The sequence below is a fragment of the Phytophthora cinnamomi genome, assembly GCF_018691715.1.
Source record: "Phytophthora cinnamomi strain GKB4 chromosome Unknown Contig17, whole genome shotgun sequence".
Taxonomy (NCBI): domain Eukaryota; phylum Oomycota; class Peronosporomycetes; order Peronosporales; family Peronosporaceae; genus Phytophthora; species Phytophthora cinnamomi.
Genome location: NW_027150950.1, coordinates 374301 through 396106, shown reverse-complemented (window position 1 = coordinate 396106; position 21806 = coordinate 374301). Strand labels below are relative to the sequence as shown.

At 53.6% G+C, this 21806-nt stretch overlaps 7 protein-coding genes across 9 annotated transcripts; 5 read left to right on the top strand and 2 right to left on the bottom strand.

Annotated features, from left to right (window-relative positions):
- Positions 1-401: 401 nt before the first annotated feature.
- Positions 402-1661, top strand: IUM83_04616 (galactokinase; the record flags this gene model as incomplete). The annotated part of the gene is made up of 1 exon (XM_067928706.1): positions 402-1661. The coding sequence occupies one exon, from the start codon at positions 402-404 to the stop codon at positions 1659-1661; it is 1260 nt and encodes a 419-aa protein (XP_067796223.1).
- Positions 1662-3560: 1899 nt separating this feature from the next.
- IUM83_04615 (Voltage-gated Ion Channel (VIC) Superfamily) lies at positions 3561-5566 on the top strand (the record flags this gene model as incomplete). 2 transcript variants are annotated; one of them, XM_067928705.1, is made up of 8 exons in its annotated part: positions 3561-3653; positions 3754-3834; positions 3938-4172; positions 4246-4327; positions 4398-4507; positions 4594-4686; positions 4754-4892; positions 4987-5566. In XM_067928705.1, 8 exons carry the CDS (start codon positions 3561-3563, stop codon positions 5564-5566), a joined length of 1413 nt encoding a protein of 470 aa, XP_067796031.1. The 2 variants fall into 2 exon arrangements, with proteins under 2 accessions (XP_067796031.1, XP_067796032.1); XM_067928704.1 differs by having other exon boundaries at positions 3580-3653; positions 3765-3834.
- A 121-nt stretch (positions 5567-5687) lies between these two features.
- Positions 5688-7164, top strand: IUM83_04614 (uncharacterized protein; the record flags this gene model as incomplete). Its single annotated transcript, XM_067928703.1, has 3 exons — positions 5688-6447; positions 6565-7027; positions 7155-7164. The coding sequence occupies 3 exons, from the start codon at positions 5688-5690 to the stop codon at positions 7162-7164; spliced, it is 1233 nt and encodes a 410-aa protein (XP_067796033.1).
- Positions 7165-14404: 7240 nt separating this feature from the next.
- IUM83_04613 (TKL protein kinase) lies at positions 14405-17013 on the bottom strand (the record flags this gene model as incomplete). 2 transcript variants are annotated; one of them, XM_067928702.1, is made up of 2 exons in its annotated part: positions 14405-14476; positions 15661-17013. In XM_067928702.1, 2 exons carry the CDS (start codon positions 17011-17013, stop codon positions 14405-14407), a joined length of 1425 nt encoding a protein of 474 aa, XP_067796027.1. The 2 variants fall into 2 exon arrangements, with proteins under 2 accessions (XP_067796027.1, XP_067796028.1); XM_067928701.1 differs by lacking the exon at positions 14405-14476 and having other exon boundaries at positions 16085-16104; positions 16191-17013.
- Positions 17014-17776: 763 nt separating this feature from the next.
- Positions 17777-18781, top strand: IUM83_04612 (Protein kinase; the record flags this gene model as incomplete). The annotated part of the gene is made up of 1 exon (XM_067928700.1): positions 17777-18781. The coding sequence occupies one exon, from the start codon at positions 17777-17779 to the stop codon at positions 18779-18781; it is 1005 nt and encodes a 334-aa protein (XP_067796029.1).
- A 236-nt stretch (positions 18782-19017) lies between these two features.
- On the bottom strand, positions 19018-19797 carry IUM83_04611 (Deoxyribose-phosphate aldolase; the record flags this gene model as incomplete). The annotated part of the gene is made up of 1 exon (XM_067928699.1): positions 19018-19797. The coding sequence occupies one exon, from the start codon at positions 19795-19797 to the stop codon at positions 19018-19020; it is 780 nt and encodes a 259-aa protein (XP_067796355.1).
- A 223-nt stretch (positions 19798-20020) lies between these two features.
- IUM83_04610 (Nitrate reductase) lies at positions 20021-21272 on the top strand (the record flags this gene model as incomplete). Its single annotated transcript, XM_067928698.1, has 2 exons — positions 20021-20071; positions 20163-21272. The coding sequence occupies 2 exons, from the start codon at positions 20021-20023 to the stop codon at positions 21270-21272; spliced, it is 1161 nt and encodes a 386-aa protein (XP_067796020.1).
- Positions 21273-21806: the final 534 nt, after the last annotated feature.

Below are 21806 nucleotides of genomic sequence, written 5' to 3'. Positions count from 1 at the left end.
TGCCCTCCAAAGTTTAGTCTGAACAGGTGAAGCTATCTTTCAAATACAGCCGTTCACAATATCGCCGACGATTATTCATTCAATTATTGTATTATTATAACAAAGGCCTCTGCAAATACTGCAATTAATTGGGCCAATGTCGCTTGACACAACGCGACGCTATCGGGACGCCCCACTGTCCACGCTATCCCGCCCGACACCAGCATCAAGCGTGGCACGCGCGACGTACGCGCAGCTCTCCAGGCCGAAGCACTAGGCAAGTGGATTGATCTCGATCCCCATCCTTGCCCGCTGCAACACAGCCGCTCTCCGCTCTGGCCTCACTTTGCAATTGCCTCCTCAGCGAGCAAGCCCAAGAAGCACCAAACACCCCAAGCAGCCTAAGACACACCACCCCAGCCATGGCCGGATCGGACAACGTCGACGTCGTGGAGCAGGCCGTGACGCTCTTCTACTCGACCTTCCAGCAGTACGCCGACGTGCCGCGCGACGCGCTGACCATCGCGGCGGCGCCCGGCCGCGTGAACCTCATCGGCGAGCACACGGACTACAACGACGGGTTCGTATGCCCGCTGGCGCTGGACAAGACGACGGTGGTGGTAGGCGTGCGCGCGCCCGATGCCACCACGAAGCTGGCGTCCGCGAGCTTCCCCGGCCAGGTGCTGGAGTTCCCGGCCGACAACACGGAGCAGCTGGACAAGACGCAGCCGTCGTGGGGCAACTACCCCAAGGGCGTGACGGCCGAGTACCTCAAGCACCTGAACCGCCGGGAGCCTCTGGGCGTGCACGCGGCCATCGTGAGCACGGTGCCGTTCGGCAGCGGCCTGAGCAGCTCGGCGGCGCTCGAGGTGGGCTTCGCCACGTTCCTCGAGAGTCTGTTCGAGATCAAGGGCGTGTCGGCCATCCAGAAGGCGCTGCTGTGCCAGGCAGCCGAGCACGAATACTGCAACGTGCCGTGCGGCATCATGGACCAGTTCATCTCGTCGTGCGGCAAGAAGGACTGCGCGCTGCTCATCGACTGCCGCACCAAGGAGCCGACGGCCGTGGCGTTCCAGGACCCGGACGTGGTCATCGTCGTGTGCAACTCGAACGTCAAGCACGAGCTCAACGGCGGCGAGTACAAGGAGCGCGTGCTGCAGTGCCAGGCGGCCGTCAAGGCGCTGCAGACCCACGGCCACCCCGCCATGACGCACCTGCGCGACGCCACGGTGCCCGCGCTCGACTCGGTGCGCGAGGCGCTCGGCGACGAGGTGGTGTACCGCCGCGCGCGCCACGTGATCACGGAGGACGAGCGCACGGTGGCCGCCGTGGACCACATCCGCGCGCGCCAGTACGCCGAGGCGGGCAAGCTCATGTTCGAGAGCCACGAGTCTCTGCGCGACGACTACGAGGTGAGCACGCCCGAGCTGGACTACTTGGTCGAGACGGCTCGCGGCTGCGAGGGCGTCTTCGGCGCGCGCATGACGGGCGGTGGCTTCGGCGGCTGCATCGTGGCGCTCGTGCAGCAGCAGCACGCGCAGAAGCTCATGGACACGCTGGACGCCGGCTACCCCGCCGACAAGTTCGGCTCGGACCTGCCCAAGCCCGCCAGCTTCCTCACGCGCATCGGCGACGGCGCCCACGTCGTGCAGGCCGGCGTCCCCACCCCCGCCTCCGCCTAAAGCTTGCTTGATTGCTTGAACAACAAGCGAATCGATCGTGGTGTATGAGCGACGAGAACATCGACGTGCTTTGAATTGGCGTATCGACGAATGATCGACGAACGTCAAAGCAGGATGTAAGCATTCCGGTCGCGATAGACCGGAGCGGATTCTGCGGCTGCTGTCGAGTTCTTCGCCGCAAGTGTAGGTTTTGAGTATCCGGATACCGTGTAAGCAATGAATTTGGAATTGGTTTTTGCGACTTGACTACCACTTGTAAATTGCAAGTGCTGTGTTGGTAGTTCATGTTGGTGGTAGCTTCGGTGATCTCCCATTATCGAGAGCTTGGAATTGTTAGTTTGCGCAGCGTGGTAGAACCGACGATTGAACTGCGAAAGCTCTGTTGGTCAGGTGCGGCGAAAGCATACAGTCATTGCGACTTTTTCGTGACTACCATGTACTAGTACCTACGTAGATTACTGGGTCGAGTTTCTGGTGCTAATAACACGCTAGCCATCATGGAAACATCAACAGATATGATTCGCAAAGAACACCAGGTACATGCACAGGAAGTCCGGCGACTTGATAGCGTCGATCAGCGACAGTTTGCGCACCTGAGCGTTCGTACTAACGATGAAGTCGATCTCGTTTTTCGGATGCCGAAGACTCGAACGGATACTTCGATGTTGTCTGGCCACGATCCTCGCTGTCCGTGACCAACTCGGACTCGTCAACCATTTCACCGTGAATGTTAAGTCCACCGACGGTGAACTCGAGGTGCGGTTGTGCTACAGATATGTCCAAAAATGGCGAGAACAGCATCATTAGGCAGCGGCATTTGCATTTCCTTGGTGTTGGTATCGATAGTTTCGGGGAAGTGTGTTGCGAGCCAAGTTGCCATGATGCCCACCTTTTACAGGTAAGTGCGTTTAGTGCTAGTTTTCGTCCGCTTGGACTGAAGCAACTTCGCCACGACGGCTCCATCTGCGAAGTCTTCTGCTTGATCGATAAGATCACTATCACACTTGCCGTGATTTGCCACATTAAGTTCGCACCATAGTGAGCCCAAGTATATTTCCACTAGATTCGCACCCATTCACGGCATTTATGATATTCTGCTATCACACCTCAGTGCGGGCGGATCATTGTAGTATCACAGTTGAGGCAGATGTATCAGTTGTAGTATTGGCAGAAGTGGGAAAACTATGGCGAGGTTACACTGGAAGTGGCAGCAACGGTTGCGGCAGTGGCGGGTGCTAGTTTCGGGACCGAAAGTAGCGCCGAAGAGCCCGAAAATAAGTCTGGAACACGTTTAGAACCCGAAAATAAAGTCTGGAACGCTTCTTTTCGGATATCAAGTTTCAAGACTCCGAAATAAAGCGATCGGGCGCCCGAAATTAGACCGGGAAGAACCCATTCCCGAAATTAACTCGGCGAGTCTCCCAAACAGGCGGACACAAGAACGCGCCAAAGATCCTTCTGCATCCGGAAGAAACTGGTTTGCATACTTCCGCCCATATATAAATTTGTGAGTAGTGCGGAAAGTTGTCTCGTGTGATATTCGTTTGTAAAGGTCGGCTCGGAATCGAATGGACCCGGTATCGGTAGATACCGGTAAAGTGATGAAATAGTACGGTGCTTCATTTCTGAGAGGCATGATTAAGGATTTGTACGCATTTGTTTCGAATTCTGTCCTGGACGTACTTTTGTAGGTGCTATTCTGTCACGCTAGATTGTGATCAGGACAGAAGAAATTGTGAAAAATAGTCCGACCGAACGTTAGCCGTCCTAAATCTGTTGGTTTGCTTGATCTTGGGCCTCGGGCGGGGTTTGGGTCGACTAAAGTTTAGGTTGAAGTATTTTTACAACTCTTTTTTTGGTACCTCGGATTTTTATTTTCGCAAATAAATACCGAAGTCGATGCCCCCGAAGGCTACACATGCGGCGGACGTGGGTGTTCACGAGCGCCCAGCATCCACCTCCACGTCTCGCAGAGCTGTCTACACCCACCAGGTCGAGCCACCGCAAAGAACTCCCGCCACGGCGTCCATCGCCTACGAAAATCAGATACAAAGTATCGACCACCATGCTGATATTGATAAAACTGTTTTAGCTAAGGCGCAGATTTCAATCCAATGACGCCGCCTGGCAAACCACTATCGCCACGATCCAAAGCCTGGACCGGAGTCGCAAGGTAAAGTATTCCAGCTCTTTATGGGCATATATTTATTAGTGACCAATATAAAATGGCTCAAAACGAAAACGGACATGCAACACAATAAACATTGCTGGTGCAGCTGGCAGAGGAGCAGAAGCTGTGGGAGACCTTCATGCTGCTGCTGGCGGTCATTGGCATCTTGTGTGTCAGTGTCGAGGGCGAGCTACTTGGAGTCGAGTTGGCTCAACTGGTGGAAGAGGGGAGAGACTTTTCGTCGTCGGACTCGCTCGCCTACTCGCCCCTGTTCATCGTGCTCAAGGGTGTGCTATCGGGCACGTCGGGGGTGTTGCTGTATGCATTGGTCATGCGATATCGTACGTCTGCCTACGACCTGGTGCAAGTCTGATGGAGGATGGAGGATTGTGTAAATATTATTTTTGGTGTTAGGAATTGTCTGCAACATCAAGATCATGGCGAAGCAGTTGCCACCGGAGGCTACATTTTTCAGTGCGTACTCGGGGTTACGTAGGTTAGTGACTTGTCTGATGTGACTTACTTGCTTGTACGCATTGAGCTGACGTACTTACTTTCGAGTGCAGCCAATTTTTACTAGAAGCGTTGGTGTGCCTAGCGCATATGCCACTTCTCAACGATGATCGCCAAATCTGGCGTTGGGGAGAGTATGATGTCCTATGCCTCGATCAACTGGGTACGAGTTAATTAGTCCAGTATGGCGCCATTTTATTTTATTGACGCTATGATCTGGATCTTCACGTTTTGTTCATTGTATAATAGATGTCGTGGTGTTTACTCGCATTTATTTGCTCGGTCGGGTGCTGCGGAATCATCTCGGCTTAAATTCAGTATCGAACGAGGCACGCCTGATTGGTATGTGTCAAGCCTTTGGACCTTTCTGATTTACTTCTGACCCTGATGTGTGCTGGTATCGCGCAAGGCTCTCTTCATCGGATTGATTTATCGTCCATCTGGCTTACGATCAAGTTCTCGTTCCAGAAATTCCCATTCGAGTCAACATTGACTCTATTAGGGATCGACTGGTTTATCACCTCGGCAGCATTGAACTTCTTTGAGCGGTGTGTTACGAGCTTACTGGTTTCGAGATGCTACGTGAAAGAAGGCTTAACGAATTGCGCTCCGTTGTTGCTCGACGGTGTTGGTATGAATTAGGGCGAGCAATCCGACCGAAACAAACGCTAGCGACGCATTTTGGCTCACGATTGTCACCATCACCGGCGTCGGCTACGGCGATACCTTCCCGTGGACTCTGGGCGGCAAGATTGTCATCGCAATGGGCGGCATCATCGGCGGCATGGTCATCGCATGCCTGTTGCGGGTTATCCTCATCGACGCGCTGCAACTTTCTCCACAAGAACAAACGGTGCTGGACGTCGCGCGGTTCTACCGTTACGTCCGCCAGCGCAAGGAGAGCGCCGCAGTGTTGGTGCAGCAAGCCTGGAAGTGGCACTGTGCGAAAAGCGGCAGCAAGCACCACGCACGCAGCCAAAAGGCCCGTTTGTACGCGGCCGCGGAAGCCTTCCGCCTCCTACGATTCGCTCAGCCGCCGAGCCTGGCAGGCGACATCTACTCCAGCCCGTCCTCTTCTCTCTCGGGTGCGAGCATGACCGACGTCGTGGCCAAACGCACCGAGCGTCTTCGAGAAAGCATCGACGACCGCCGCCGCCGCAGCTGCAACCAGCTCCAACAAGCGGCAGACCTCCTCCGGTCGATCGCCGACAGGCAAGAGTAACGCAAATTGTCCTCCACATTTCGTCCACCAGCGTCCACACCACACGAACGTCACACCATTTCTTCGTATCACGTCACAGATTGCTGCTTTTCAGCCAATCCCCAGCCACTCAATCGCCAAAATGCTGCGACGAGCTCCGCTGCTGCGGCGGCGCTGGCTGTCGACGTCTCCGGGCCCACGCCGCGCCAAGGGACTGAACCTCACGCCCTACGTGTCCCCGCTGCTGCTGCGGCTGCACCCGGACACTGTGCAGCGCCAAGCGCCGGCGCTGGCGCAGCAGAACGAGCAGGCGCTCAAGCAGCTCAACGTGTTCCTGGAGCTGGCCACGCTCGGCTGCAATAACGACGCGTTCAACGCGCGCAAGCAGCTGCTGGCGCTGGGCGAGAGGCGGCAGTCAATGGAGGACGAGCCGGTGCGGTTCCCGCTGGTTTTCCACGTGCGCGCGGACGATTCGGACGTCGACGCGTTCGCGGAGGTCAAGTACACCGTCGAGGTGCCCGGGCGCCTGGTGAAGCGGACGCTGTCCAACCCTGGACGGACGGTCAGCGCGCGGACGGACCCGGAGGCAGCGCTGCAGGCGCCGCTCGCTCGAGAGTGGCAGCGCACCACGAGACGCATTCTGCAGGACTTGTTCGAGGTGGCCCAGGTGCCGCTGGAAGTGGCGGAGGAGGGAGAGGAGGTCAGGAAGACGGCGCTGGCCGAGTGGCTGGAGGAAGAGGACACAGTGGCCGACCAGGCGGACATGCACGGCGTTCGTGTCGGCGAGAAGAACAGAGCCAAGAAGCGAGAGCACGAGCAGTTCGACAAGATCTTCCACTCGATGCTCACGCGCGAGAAGAACATCGTGCACGAAACCACGACGGGGTTGGAGGATGGACCGAGTAAGTGCTTGCTGGCTTTCGAGGGAACACGGTGGGAAGATTCTGGACGTGCTAACATCGTCGTCGTCGCCTCCTTTGTTGGTGGTGGTGTTGTTGTTTCGTTTTGGGTTTATGCAGCGACACAGCATGCTGTCTTGACGAGTCTACTTCGCTCTCGGCTTTTCCTGCCCAAGTTTCAGGATCCGCACATGAAGAAAAGTGCGTTCCACTGGATCGCGAACTTTTTGCTAGTCAACTTCATGGAACTGCGTCTGCATAGTCTCGTGTGGAACAAGATCACGCTCCTGATCACTGCGGATGCTGACGTCGAGGAGCCGCAGGTCTCGTGGGATGAAGAGGCCCCCGAACAGGGCATGGGAATCCTCATTCCTGTTGGCATGGATTACGACAGCCTGGTTGATTTCATTTACGAGAACGTTGAAGACCTAGAGTTTGCACTGGAGGAGAAAGCTACTCGGACCCAGACAGCCGCGAAGAAGGAGCACCAACGACTTCGGCGTGAGAAGAAGAAAAAGAATGCAGGTCAAAGACGTCGAGGACACTTTTATCAGGATGAGGTGAACGCCATCTTTCGGAAAAGGTAAGCTCAACTCCAAAATCAATAGAAGCAAGATTTTACTTCAAGATTGCTCTTCAAACGACCGTGTTTTTACTGCCGTGTGGGCTGACATGTAAGAGACTTACTACATGTACTATGGTTCAAGCAGTAGTCTATGAAGCAACCCAAGATAAGAGAGCTGAAGTTGAATGGTGAACACGTACGGTAGTAGGTTGTTGAAAATGTCATTAGTGACTAACACCTTGTTACCCGCGGGCTGGAAGGTTACACCGTTGGACGTCATGGGACAATTAGGCTTCCTCAGCCGAAATCCAGACAGGATCCATAGCGATTCCCGTCGGGAGGCATAGAACTTACGCAGAGGGGGCTCTTAATATGTTGCCTTTGGTATGAAAGCTGTATTTGTAAAGATATGGCACTTGGGGTTGGCCGGAGTTGAAGTCGTCGATTTCGGAATGAGCCCCTGCTATCTGACTTCAGCGTTTGTCCATCTTACGTTACTAAGCAATTCTCGATCTACTATTTTGGCCGTAGATTTGCTCACGAGTTCCTGCAAAAACTCATGACGGTAGTGCTCATTGAGCACTGCTCAAGGTCGATGTAGGCGAAGTGCTTGTGGCTTGCTGCTTCTCGACGTAGGCGTCAGGGTTGGTGCCGATGGGAGGACGATTCTCCGACATGACCCGCGTTCCCGCCTTCTTAAACACTGGCTGAACCGGAGATGTCGAGCAATTCGATAGCAGACTCTTGTCCTTCACAGGCACAGTTGAGATTGCAGCGGGCTTGGGCGAGTTGGGGTCTTTTGGCACGGTTACGACACAGTTTCCGTTGTCTTCGATCGGACGGCCGCGTCCGGGGAAGGCCTTATTCCCAATGCCGTACGAAGTGCACGTGGTGTAGGGGGCGTATTTCAGCGGCGATGAAGCTGTGGCCTGCTGCAGCTGGAATGCCGCAAGGGCAAACGCAGAGACGAGGTATGTGCAATGGTGTCGAAGAGTAGTTTGGTTTTCATGCTTCCAACGAAAATGAGCGAGCAATTAAAGATTATACTGTTCTGTTAGCAATGTTGGCACCGTCTTATCCTCACGTTGAGAAGGTAGAGCCAACATTGCTAGTACCGATTCTGCACGGGTTCAGCTGGGTAAACAGGTGGGAACCGTATGCTGTCCGAATTCTGTGAGAGCATATTAAAACATGTATAGCAGTTCAACGACTCCGTGCATTCTTCGTCAGTCTGCAATAACGAGGGATAGTCTGAGTTTATCCCCTCAATACACCAGTAGGACTTCTTTCTTAAGGACAAAATAATTTGAAGACCCTAGCTTGCACTCATTTCAATGTATAATATATAATATACTTCGAAGTATTATGGAGTCATGTTGGGGATAGAAAGATTGGTATTTGGTTTGTACGCCCGAGGCACTGGAAGAGCTTACGAATTGAAATAATCTGCGAAAAGATAAGTTCTACAGACATACCCCTCAATATGTGCAGTGGGTACAAAACCATGTTTTGATAGGAAATTAGAGATATTTTTTTCGTAAGTATATTGTTGTCACTTCGAAATTAGAGATAGGTTGTTCAACACACTAGGACTTGCAAATTATCAAGGCAGATATGACGGGGTACAAATAGAATAGGGTGCGTAAATTGAGGGGGACGCCTGTACTCAATGCTACTGCAATGTGAGCAGTACTTCAGAAGTTCCAAGACGGTGATAGTTGTTACAGGTGGGGGAAACTATGATAACGAGCACAATTGTTGTTGTGCTCACGAAGTGAGAGTGACAATGGTAGCTGCTAGTCCACAGTGTTCGCCCAACTGCATTATTGTACTGTATCACGTTACAAGCTAGCAACCGCATATAATGTGCACGACAATTCAAAAGCAGCAGCAACAACAAAAGATACCGATATAGTAATGAAAGCGTACCATAAACGGATTGCTGCTTCTGGAAGTAATCTGTCCATTACTAACCATGGCTGCAGAGTATTACTGGTACTTTGTATTATGTTTCCCATATTCACCATCCTCTGATCGCTACATGTACGAAGTACTGGATACTACTAGTAGTACTACAGCAAATCGTTTGCCTGGGTTTTGGTTGAACAAGACAGAGCCACAGTGTACCGTAAACCACGGATCCATTGCGACATTCGTAAAAAGTTCCCGTTCTATATAATTTGTTGGCAAATGCCGAGTTTTACTGCGTAAAAAATAACCGTGATCGGTCATCGCATAATTTGCGGATTTGAAGAAATGCCTCGCTTTGTCCATACAAATATTAAGATAAAGACATGTTGTGTTACCCCCATATATATGATCTCAGCACAGTTTTTGCCGAAAACCTGACAGTTTTTACGTGCTGCGTTGAGGCTGTGCGTTGCGGTGAACCCATGGTTTACTGTACTGGTGCCGCTAGGTCTAGTGTTAGACACCAACACTACGGACAGATATAGGCTTCCATCAATGAATTTTCCGAAGTTAGGTTAAGCTTACCTGTTATTTTCTTGTACGACGGCAGGTACACATGTACACAATTCGACTTGTAAGACAATCCAACTCATGGCAGACCCATTCAAGTGCGTTCTCCAAGAATGTACCGGTAGGGGACAGAGCGAAGCATCAGCACGCTCAGTTGTTGCTTGATAGATTATCCCAGCTGTCATACCGACCAATCATTTGCTCACTAGTTTGAAAAAAAGTGAAGCGATCATTAATATTATATACATGTATTAATACTATGATCAATTACTAATTCAAGGTGTTGGTTCGAGCGAGTTTGAAAATATTTGAAGGGTTGCGATGCGTTAAAACTTCTGTGTATCATGTGTTTATAAACAGTTCGCTCTGTAAGCTGCCTTTTTGTACAACATCAGCTGCTTTCAATCTTGTTGTCACCAAAGCCATCGGGCAATGGGTATCAGTCATGTGGCGTAAGCATTATGTAGAGTGGTTGTGTTATTATACGTCGTTGGTGAGCACTAGCGCCGACGCTTCGCCTTTACATGTACTTGCAAGTGCAAATCAACATCCAGTTGGCTTCGATGAATGGAGTTGAGGGATGCACTGGTACCCACAGCCAGATAGCCAAACAGGAATACTACTCACTCTTCATTTTCCTCAACGACGAGCAACTTGACACCAGGACAATACTCTCCACTTCAATGGCGCGTATCCCCAGTGCCTACCTCGTCGCTGCGTTTGTCTTTGCGGCGCTCCAGCTGCAGCAGGCCACAGCTTCATCGCTGCAATACGCCCCCTACACCACGTGCACTTCGTACGGCATTGGGAATAAGGCCTTCCCCGGACGCGGCCGTCCGATCGAAGACAACGGAAACTGTGTCGTAACCGTGCCAAAAGACCCCAACTCGCCCAAGCCCGCTGCAATATCAACTGTGCCTGTGAAGGACAAGAGTCTGCTATCGAATTGCTCGACATCTCCGGTTCAGCCAGTGTTTAAGAAGGTGGGAACGCGGGTCATGTCGGAGAATCGTCCTCCCATCGGCACCAACCCTGACGCCTACGTCGAGAAGCAGCAAGCCACAGGGACCTCGGTCATCTCAGCCTTGCCCACGGGCGCTACTGCCCGCAGGCTGGAGGAGGCTTACAGTGGCGGTATTACCACGCTCCAGAACTACTTCGGCACTGTACTGGAACGCAAGCTGAAGAACTTACCCACGACTGCTGTGTACCATTCGTCTCCATGGGCAGGCTCCAACTGGCCCAACTACCTGGACGGCATCAATTTTGAGTGGAGTAAAGGACAGCCAAGCCCTGCCGAGAAGTACGCGAAGGCATTTGGTCTCGATGTTACCACGTTCATGAACAGCGTCTCAAACCAAAGTGGTGTCGATTCCGAGAACTACTTGCCGCAATGTACTACAGACAGCCAGTGCTTCGACCCCAAAATGGACACCGTCTGCGGTAAACGTGCCAACGCGACGACAGGATACTGTATCCCGACGTGGCACGGCATTTGCCATGCGTGGGCTCCGGCAGCCATCCTAGAGCAGGAGCCTAATTGCCCCGTTACGTTCAACGGCGTCACTTTCCAGCCTATGGATATCAAGGCACTCGTTACGGACGTCTATGACGACGCGAACATATCGATCGTATTCACTGGCTCTCGCTACAACGGCTACAACGACTCGATCGACCACTACGGGAGGCACACCGACTACTCATACCGCGATCTAAACCCGGGGGTTTTCCACATCGCCGCTGCCAACATTCTCGGTTTGTTGAACACCACCTTTATGATCGACAGAGATGCTGGAATCGAGATCTGGAACCAACCTGTGGTTGGTTTCAAGGTGTACGAGCAAACCACCATGAGCACGGAAAAGGCTGCAAACACCTTCTACGGACTCGAGTCGTATCCCTGGAACGAAAATGCCACGAGCATCGTGTACGTCAAGTCGCGTTTGTCGTGGATCAACGAGACGTGGACTGATGGCGGACTGGTGGCCTCGGGTCTGAACAAGAAATTCACAGTGGGAACGGACTACGACTACCTTCTTGAGATCGACGAGAACGAGGAGATCATTGGCGGCGAATGGCTCTACGGATCGAACGATAACCACCCGGACTTTTTGTGGCTCGTGCAAGGGAAGCCGCCCGCTGACACCGTCACGAGCATTGGTCTGAGCTATGCGAACGTGACGATGCTGCTGGAGAAGGCCGTGTCGTGTGCTGGTGCGGGGTCCGCGTATATAGTACAGCATGGTGAAGGCACGGCATAGGGGAATAGCATCTTGAAGGGTGAGTGTCAACGGGAGATTGGAAGTTGTTTGAAGCTAGATTTGTGCACGTCCGACGCTATAATCTCAAAATTGAACGATTCAAAACGAGGTCGTGGTCGTACTGCAGAGATGTTCCTCTCGCCCCCACTGTGCTGCACTGAAGAGCGCATCAAGGCTGAAGTCTTACTAGCTCGTAGCACTGATATACCATTGTGACGCCAACTTAAAACCAGCACCAAAACTCGTGAAAGCGTACAGTAAACGACTTGAAGGGAAAATGCCAACCTCGCTGGCACATGTGTTATTTACCGTGAACTATTACTTTTTCAGCAAGTGGTTTACACATTCACCATCTTATGATCGTGTTGCTACACTACAATGTACTGTACAGCTGACATCCAGCAATGATCTGGCAAAGCTAGGTTGTGTTCGGAGGGGGCATAGTTACGCTGTGTCCGAGCAAGCTCGCCATCCGCGGCTTACTTGCACAGTTACCCATTTCAGCGAGTTCGAAACAAGCAGACCCCTTCAAATCATGCATCTCCAGCTAACGTCTTCAGCGCGTTCTCCTACAATGTAGGGGGCATCCAAGCCCTCGTCTCAACGGACGACAGTGCCTCCCTTAGCAGGGAGATGGGCAAGCGCATTTCCGACTGGGACATCGTCAACGTCCAAGAGGACTTGAATACTCACGCCTTCCTGTACGAGGACGACACCCACGCATATCGCAGTGAGTCGGAAGGTGGGGTTTCAACCGTCAGGAACAAGGTGCATGGTGACTGCAGCTTCAACACGCTGTCGCGCCTCCTATTCTCCAACATTTACAACAAGATGGCAGACGCATTACCAAACAGAGCAATGGATACTCGACGCAGTGTCCAGGTGTTACTCGAGGACGATACACCTCAACAACGAAAATGGACCTCGGTGCTACAGCACCTGGAAGGAGATGTCGCCCACTGGGTCGACAATATAGCGATCACGGAGTCGGACGGCGTCGTGAGTGATTCCCGTTAGGGAGATCACACTTTGCAGCTCCCTCGGGAAGCAGGAAGGGGACGGTGGAGCTTTTGCTCGGGCCGGGCTAGCTAGTGGATGGCATAAGGGCCTACACTAGAACGGACAGGAAGTCGTTAGCATAGCTAAGTGACATCGATGTACCTCACTGAAAAACAAAAACAAAAACCATTCTCCAACATTTCAACATTCGGGCGTACGAAGTGGGTCGAGTGCAGCAACTTTGATGGTGACGACTGCGACATACCCAACGGCTTCTCGCTCGTCGAGATTCAGCTCGCTGACGGTGTTAGCCTGGATGTGTACAACCTGCACGCAGACACGGGGTTCACCGAAGCCGACCAAAAGGCTCGCGTTGCAAACTTGGCGCAACTGAGCGATTTTATCACAGCCAACTCGGCCGACAATGCTGTGTTAGCCATGGACGACACTAGCACCAGGTACACCAGCGCGACTGACACGATTCGAGAATTCATCGACAATCAAAAACTGACGGACGCGTGAGTGCAGACTATTCGAAAGGGGATTGCGCCCGAGAAAGGAACTCCTGTACTCCGGTGTGACTTGGCCGCCGTAACAAACGAGTGCGAAGTCGGAAACAGAATCCTGTTCCGCGGCAACAACTACATCAAGATCACGGTGGATGCATGGAACGACGAGCACTCAGCGTTCCTGGCTGCCGACGGCTCCATGTTGTCGAAAAATAACGTGCCAGTCTCGTCCAAGTTCTCGTGGACGCTGAACCCAGATCTTCATCTCAGCAATGCCTACGGTGGGCCCCACGCCACCCGGTTCACGGACATAGCCTTGGCTGCAAGCGGGCAGACTGTTACCTCCGTCACTATTCGATCGGGAGAGCGCGTCGATGGTGTCGAGTTGGAAGTCTCAGAACCCACCGCCAGTACTCTCATTCATGGTGGAACTGGTGGCAAACCCCACAAATTGGCATTGGAGCCTGGCGAGTTTGCCACATCGGTGGAGATCCACTGGGGATCCCACAAAGGCCATACCCGGGTCTTCTACCTGAAATTCTCAACAAACAAGGATCACTTCGTTGAGGACGGACACCGCACTGATGCAAGCACAATTGTTTCCGGGCCGGACGGGTTCCAGCTAGGCGGATTTCACGGCTCCGGTGATGATATCGACGCTCTGGGAATCATTTTTACAAAGGTGGCGGGGAGCACGTGAGCGACTTGCAACATTTCAAAACAAGACATCCAAAGTCTCAATCATATGGGGTTGGGGCAAATGCTGAGCTATATCGCGGACCAGCACACTTGAATCCAAAACCTTTGGTAATCGTTTCTTCTTCGTATTTCTTGACCACAACGCAATTCGAAACATGATTTTATCGGTGCGTTGATATCGGAGGCAGTAACGTAGTTTCACATCTACTTTAATTGACGAAGACATACAAGGAAACGCGATATCCGTGCATCATTTCGCCGTTTGTGACGCGGTATAGTTATCGGACGAGGGTTCGATAAAAAAAAAAGTTGTGCAACGAGTCGGCGGCTTACATATGAGAAGACAATCTAAAACTTGCTCAGTGCTCATGTCTGTTTATCCCTATGGCTAGTTTTGTTTTGTAAGCAAGACAAGCAAGATTTGCTTCAGAAGTATTTGCGTTCACTTACATGGAGGCCTTCGACATCCTCTCATTCCAGGGTTTCGAGTACGCGAGCCACTCCTTCAGAGTGAGGTTCTTAGCCAGCGCAGTCACCATAGACTTTCAAGTTGAGGTTCAGACCTTTTACCAGGAAATACTCCTCCGGGGTGACCTGGGCTGCGTTGTAAATACATGTATGAATCTTTTAAAACAATGCAGTAGGCGTATCGGACAATCGTTGCATTGATACAGATCAGGAATTCAATGTAAAAGGCCTAACACAGGTCACTACATGTTTTATAGCATTCAGCGACTAGAGTAGATGTCGCCTATGAACACGCGGCCACTATAGTAGATGATGACGTACTGGTCCGTAATTAAATACGACCGCCTTTGACTGAAGGCGGCGGGCGTTGAAGAGCTTGTCCAGTTGTAGTATGACCACCGCTAGATGGGAAACCAGTCGAAGATGACGCCGAGGCCGTCGTGGCCGTCGACGATGACATACGCAACATTGGCGCGATAATACTCTTGAGAGTGAAGGCCACCTGCATAGAGCTTGGCCGTGCGTCTGGGTCCAACTGCGTGCAGTCCATAACCAGCTTGTGGAGATTGGGCGGACAGTCCTTGCGTAGAGATACACGGATTTTGCCCAGCCGCACAAGCTGAGCAAGTTGCATTCCCGGTAATCGCTCACCTTTGTCCGATGTCACATCTGCGAACGGGGTATCGCATGTGTCCATCTCGGATAGCACGACACCCAACGAGTAGATATCTGCCTTTTCCGAGTATTTCTTGCCTTCAATAATCTCCGGTGCTGTCCACAAGAGCGTGCCGACACCCGAAGTCATGGTCTCGTTCACTTGAGTCTTGCGGCTAACTCCGAAGTCGCTCAACTTGGCGTTGAATTTGCGATTTAGCAGCACGTTTTTCGACTTGAGGTCGCGGTGCACCACAATGGGCCGTAAGCAGTGCAGGTAGACTAAGCCCTCTGCTACATCCATCGCGATCGATATCTTTTCGCGCTGCCAAGTGAGCTTCTCTCGGTTCTTCTTGAGCACTTCCTCGAGGTCACCGGCGTCCATGTACTCCACTACAGCGCACAGATTCTGCAACCGATTCCAGCTCACACCCACAAACGACACGATGTTGCGATGCTGCAGTGTGCACATGAGTTGGATCTCCCCAGCAAACTGCTCCAAGCTGGCAGTAAATTGGCATTTCTCTGGTAACAAGCGCTTGATAGCCACGTGACGTGTTTCCAGTTGCCCAAGCCAAACTTCGCCGTAGGCCCCCTTCGACAGCATTCGCAAGAAGGTCAGTTCGTCGAACGCAATGCGCTTCGTGAACACCTCTGGGTCCTGCATAAAGTCCGTCAGAATCTCAGATTCACTGCAGTACTCGCTCACAGTCTTTCCCCCAGCACCTGCTCCCACCCACGATCCCGCCATAGACGATCGGCGGCCATACACTGTCGATTCACGGTTGCTGGCGTTGCCGAACGTGTACCAAGACGACCTTCGACCCCGGTTAGTCTGCACATTCACATTTGTGGCGGCGTTGGACGAGGTATCACTACCGCTGTCGCTATTTTTCCCGCGCCGACCGATCATCCGAGGAATGAAGCCCAAGCCCGATCGCGTGGCGCTTGAAGCCTCACTCGGTTCTCGCGCCGTTCCAATAGCTGCTGTCTCTGATGGTTGTTCATCTCTCCGCGCCCTCTTCTTCCGGCAGCAACAGCAAGCGACCAAAACCACGATGATAAGGAGCACGCCGCCGCCGATCGCCGCACCCAACACCAACCCATTACCACTTCCCTCATCCACCGTCTCGGTCTCGTCCGACTGCTTGTTCACCTGAACCGTGCTCACCGCAGCCAGGAAGCTCTTGACTTTATCAGCGTCAACCGTCGGTTTGCACCACCCGCTCGCCCCGCTGGTTGAAGTGGTTTCAGATGTCGCCACGTCCTCCAGTCTCAAGCACGGGACGATCGTATCCAGCGTATTGCCACACGACACGCCAGCGTCATTGTTCCGCATGTGGATGGAGTAAACCTGCAGCGCTGTCGCGTCACTCAACGTGATGCTGTGCTCGTACGCCTGAGGGTACGGGATGGTGCTGGACGACGTGACCGAGGACCAGAACGACACCCCCTTAGCCGTCGGCAGCTGCGACGATCCCCCATCCACCGCACACTGGATTGCACTCGTCACATTGGCGACGCAGTTGGCGTTGGTGGCCTGGTAGTACGAGCCGCAGCTCGCAGCCTCACAGCGGCTCCCAGAGCCGGTAAAGTCGTCGTACGACACCCCCACGTCCGCCATGGCCGCGCCCGTTGCCGATCCTTCACTGCAGCGTGTGTAGACTTGGACCAGAGCGTCTCCGGCCTCGCCCCCATTGCTGGAGCCGCCGGAGAAGACGTAGCCGTGCGCCCACAGCAGCCCCACCTTGGCCACGTCGTCCAGGTCGCTCCAGGAGGAGCTGGAGGACGTGGACAGCGTGGTTGCCACGTCGCTGGGCAGCTCTGTCTCGCTGGGGCTTGTGAGCGCCGCGGTGTCGCTCTGGAGGCTCTCGCAGCGCGCCAGAACGTCGCTACTGCCGGGCGAGCCGAGCACCGACGCGTTCTCGGGCATTGCGAGGGCTACAGAGAGCGTTAGAAGCTGCAACTTGCGTCGTCGGCGACGAGGGACGGCGGCACACATAGTGGGCGTGGTGGGCGTGAGAGAGGGACGATGGAGGACACACGCGCGCTCGCGGAAGACGACGGCACTAGCGCTTCCAGGCGCGATTAACCCAGTGAAGGCGTATCAGTGACAGCGCGGCTGTTATTGGCGGATATTGCTATAGAGACAGAGCGAGTGGTTGGTGGAAAATAGGTTCAGTTTTGTTGGGAAAAAATGATATAATTTTGCTGCTTCGATGGCTTCACGGCACGTAAAAGTTGCCTTTTTTGTCTGTTACAGATTCTAGACTTCACGGCAGCTTTGGCATTAGTCTCCCAAGAGAGTTATAAGTTCCGTACTGTAAGGTTACATGTAGTCACCAGTGATTCACTGGTGACTACATGTACTGGGCTCACTGGCAGTGATGCAAGCGAGAGGAACAGCCGATTAAAAGGTTCAAGCTTGCGATTTGCGCAGTGCGGCTCGCAATCAAAGCATTTCATACATAATATGTAATCACCGCCCGAACTGTGAACAGCTTGGGTCTGCACAGAGTCCCACTTTGTCATTTCCGCCACGCCGATCAAGTCGCTCAGTCTTCAACAGCACAACTGGCAATCAAATCTTTTGATTGCGAGAAGAATTTTGGTTTCCAGCCACGACAAGCTCTGCGCCCGAACCGTTTGGATCCTCATTCGGCCATTTCGTCCGCACCGACCAATTCGCTATCACCATGCGAAGCCAGATCTTCTACCCTCCTGAAGCCCAGACGTTCAATGAAGACGTTATTGGTAGCGTGGTCCAGCGCAAGTGGTCACTTCGTCATTCCTACACCGCCGGAATCGACAGCACGGACCAAAGCCGCTGGCAACGGGACTCCTCCGAGGACGACGAAATGGCGTGTGTGGGCTCCAAGTTGTCGCCGTCAGATGAATATGTGCAGACCAGCAATCCTTTCCGGGCCAAGCTATCAATAAGCGAAATCGGGGCGGTGATAGACCCAGTCACGCTGAAGACGCTGCGTGCGCTGCAAAACAAGAAGCGAGAGCGTCGGCGCATATCCCAGCAACGATACATGCAAAAGAAGTCGAGGGCTGCGGCGAGCCTGGAGAATTACATGCCGCTGCTACGCGATGAGGTTAGTCAGCTGCTGATTCGGCGAGATCACCTCCTGCGTTCGAGGGAGATTCTGTGGTCGGCTGCAGTCGAGTACTTCAGTATTTTCGAGCATGGGTTATCCAGTTCAAAAGGATTGCCCCCCAAAAGCGTGAAGTACCTGCGAACAGTGTTGGCACTGGATGTGGATACGGGTATCACCTCTGGTTTCGAGTCGCTGATGGCGTGTTGGAGGATCTTCACGCTGTTCTTTCCGGATGTCCACGTCAAGCTCAAAGGTCTAAGGTCCATCGCAAAGCACTCCCTTGTTGCCAGCACCTTCACCACCATCACGTTGACAAAGCAATCCCTGCAGAAAGTGTTCCCACAGTTGGTAGACGAATCTAAAGGCCAAGACAGTCATCGCCGGAAGCGCATCATTTCCCAGTTGCTGGGCCAGCGCATTGTCATGAAAGGCTCAGCGCGTTTTCACTGGGACAATACGAGCAAACGCGTGGATATTTTGTACAGCCACCTCGACATGGTGTCGCCGCTGCTGCAGCTACTCAGCGATATCGAGGACGTCTCGCTGATTTTCCGTGGCGCCCTCATCACACCTGCCGGCAACATTATGGAGCCATAGCGTAGCGGTGCCCACGTCCATTGTTGTAGCGACCACGAAATAGGCGTAAGAGCTAGCACAGCATCGCAATGTCACTTGCATTTCAATACATTAGCCCGCACACTTCATAACTACGGTTTTGTCTGCTCTGGCGGTGCTGAGGCGTTCTCATAGAACCGCCTCCTTTCGTTTACAATCGCGGTACAAAATGTTCAACACGAGCTCCTGCGGCCAACCTGGCCTGTCGTTCCACAAGCTTACTCCGTGTGCATGGTGCTCAGCAGCGCCAAAAATCGCTCGTGCTCCGCTTTGCGCTCCTCCTCGCGCTCGCGGCGCCCCGCCTGTTCGAGCTCGTGCAGGGTCTTGCGCTCCTCCTGTCGCTCGCGTCGCTCAGCCTCCAGGCTCTTCAACTCGCGATCTCGAACCTCCAGTTCTCGCTGACGCAGACTAAGATAGTCCGTCTGCATGTTCGACATCATTGTGCGCAGCGCCTCCGCGCTCTTGCGCTGGTTTGCCGTGATCTCCGTGACGGCCGCCAGCAGCTTCTCCCTGCCAACTCGAGTCGCTCGCTCAAGGGCGGCAACAAACCCATCCTGAGCGTCGTCGGTCTCCTCGAACTGAAGTGCTTCTTCCTTTTCCTCCTGCTCCTCCTCCTTAAAATGCTCCTTCTCGTCCTTAATTATTGCATCTTTTTGCTCTTCTTCTCCCTCTTCAACTTGGAGATATCTCTCCTTCTCCTGCTCAGACTGGAGCGTCTGGTAGATCGCCCAGTGCTCCTCGTGCTGGCTCTTCAAATGGCGGAGGAAGTAGTCGGTGCGGAACTGCGGCCCCGCCCAGCTCTTAACCTCGGACTGCAGTTTCCTCTTGCTGCCAACTGCCGCGGCGCTCTCCTCGTGGCCGAACGCCCGGCACATGCGGCACTCCACTTCTCGCACTCCGTCGACGATGCTGCGCCGCGTCACTTGCAGCGCGTACTTGGCGGCGTACAAGTCCTGGAACGGCTGCAGGTGCGACGCTTTCTTGCCCAACGACGGCATTCTGCCTGCCTGCCCTGATCTTAAAACTAACGGCGGCGGCAAAAAAGGCAACTATGCTTCTCAATCAAAAAAATCTGATAACGCCTCCCATTGGCCACAACACCCTCCGATTTACAGCCAATGGGCACAATTTGTAGCTCCTCGATCAGCACAACCCCACAATAGCGAATTCTTCACAGTAACGGACAGGTCTCAATCAATTACTATGGGCGGGTGTCCGACCATGATCCAGCGCCGCAACAAGGTGGCGCTGCCCCCGGGCTACAGCCAATTGGTGCGTGTGTGCGTGCACCTCGACACCTCAACACTTAAAGCTAATAATGACCCCTTCACTCAATATTCATGAACTCCTCATTACACGACAGCACTGGATGCGACTGTGCCAATCGGGACAAGACCTGTCGGGCCTGCGGGGCGGCCCGCCGCGCCGGGCCATCACCATGGAGGAGGTGAGTCGCCACAACACCGAGGACGACTGCTGGAGCGTGCTGGACGGCAAGGTGTACAACATGACGCCGTACCTCAAGTTCCACCCGGGCGGCGTGGCCGACCTCATGCTCTCGGCGGGCGGCGACTGCACCGACCTGTTCAACGAGAAGCACCCGTGGGTGAACGGCCACAGCATGCTGGAGAAGTGCTACATCGGCCAGCTGGACCCAGACTCGGTGGCGGCCCCGGCCTCGGCCGAGTCCAAGTTCGCACTTGACAGGGCGCAGTGGCGGCCCTTCACGCTCGCCTTCAAGCAGACAGTGAGCCACCAGGCCGTCAAACTCACGTTCGAGCTGCCAGGCAGCAAGCTGCTGGGCCTGGACACGCCCGGCCAACACCTCAAGGTGCGGGCGAAGATCAACGGCCAGATGATCGAGAGGGCGTTCACGCCGACCTCCAAGTTCTCGCAGCCGGCGTCGTTCGACTTGATCGTCAAGGTGTACCCGGACGGCGTCATGAGCAGCTATTTGGACAAACTGGCGGTTGGCGATAGCGTGGAGATGCTCGGGCCACAGGGCGCTCTGGGTTACCCGGAAGCAGGAGTTGTCACTGTCGGTGGCCAGCCCAAACTGACCGATGTTCGCCACGTTGTGATGGTCGCTGCGGGCACGGGCATCGCACCCATGCTGCAACTGATTCGGGCCGTCATGGAGAACAGCAAGGACGCGGCCAAGATCACGCTGGTGGACTGCAACCACTCGCTGGCGCACGTCATCGCGCTCACGCAGCTGGAGCCGCTGGCCAACATGTTCATTGATCGTGTCAAAGTTCATCACATTCTTCGTGAAGCCAGCGAAAAAGATGCGCAAGAATTGGGATCGTTCCGAACTGGCAAACGTCTGGATAAGGCCACACTCGCTGAATTATTGCCGAAGGCGGCGCCAAATGTTGCAGCCTTCCACTGCGGTCCGCCAGAATTTGACGAAGCTGTGAGTATTATGCTGAAGGAGATCGGATTCAAGGAGAACCAGATCTTCGTGTTTTAGGCGAAGGACGATAGAGTGTATAATTCACGGTATTTTTGCTAGGCTGTTGACTTGAATGTGTCGCCGTCTCTATATGTTAAAATGTACAAGTGCATGTATTAAGTAGAACTCTACGATGACCTATCTACGCAGTGATAAACAAAACGTCTCGATGCAATGAAACGTAGCTGTTGCATCCTCATCGTTGACAGAAGGCTGTATGCTTAAGTTGGGCGCTTCAATCGACTCGTCCTCGATCATCATTAGAAACAAGGCTCGATAAGGGAAGACCAAAGCAGACTAGCACGCACCTTGCGTTGCCCCGCGAAGTCCGCGCCAACTCCGATAGGATGGTGAGCTGCGCCGCTGGCAAGTTGAAGTGGTGGGACCCCGCTTCAGACGCGATACACACGGCCGCGTCAGCGCAAGCGTGAACTACAAGCACGGCGGAAAATTCTTGCGCTTCAACGTGGTTGTGAAAGGACGTTGAGCCCAAGTCGCAGATGGCACGTGGGCTCCGCTGTGCACTTCGGGCGCGTGGAATTGCTCGCCTTG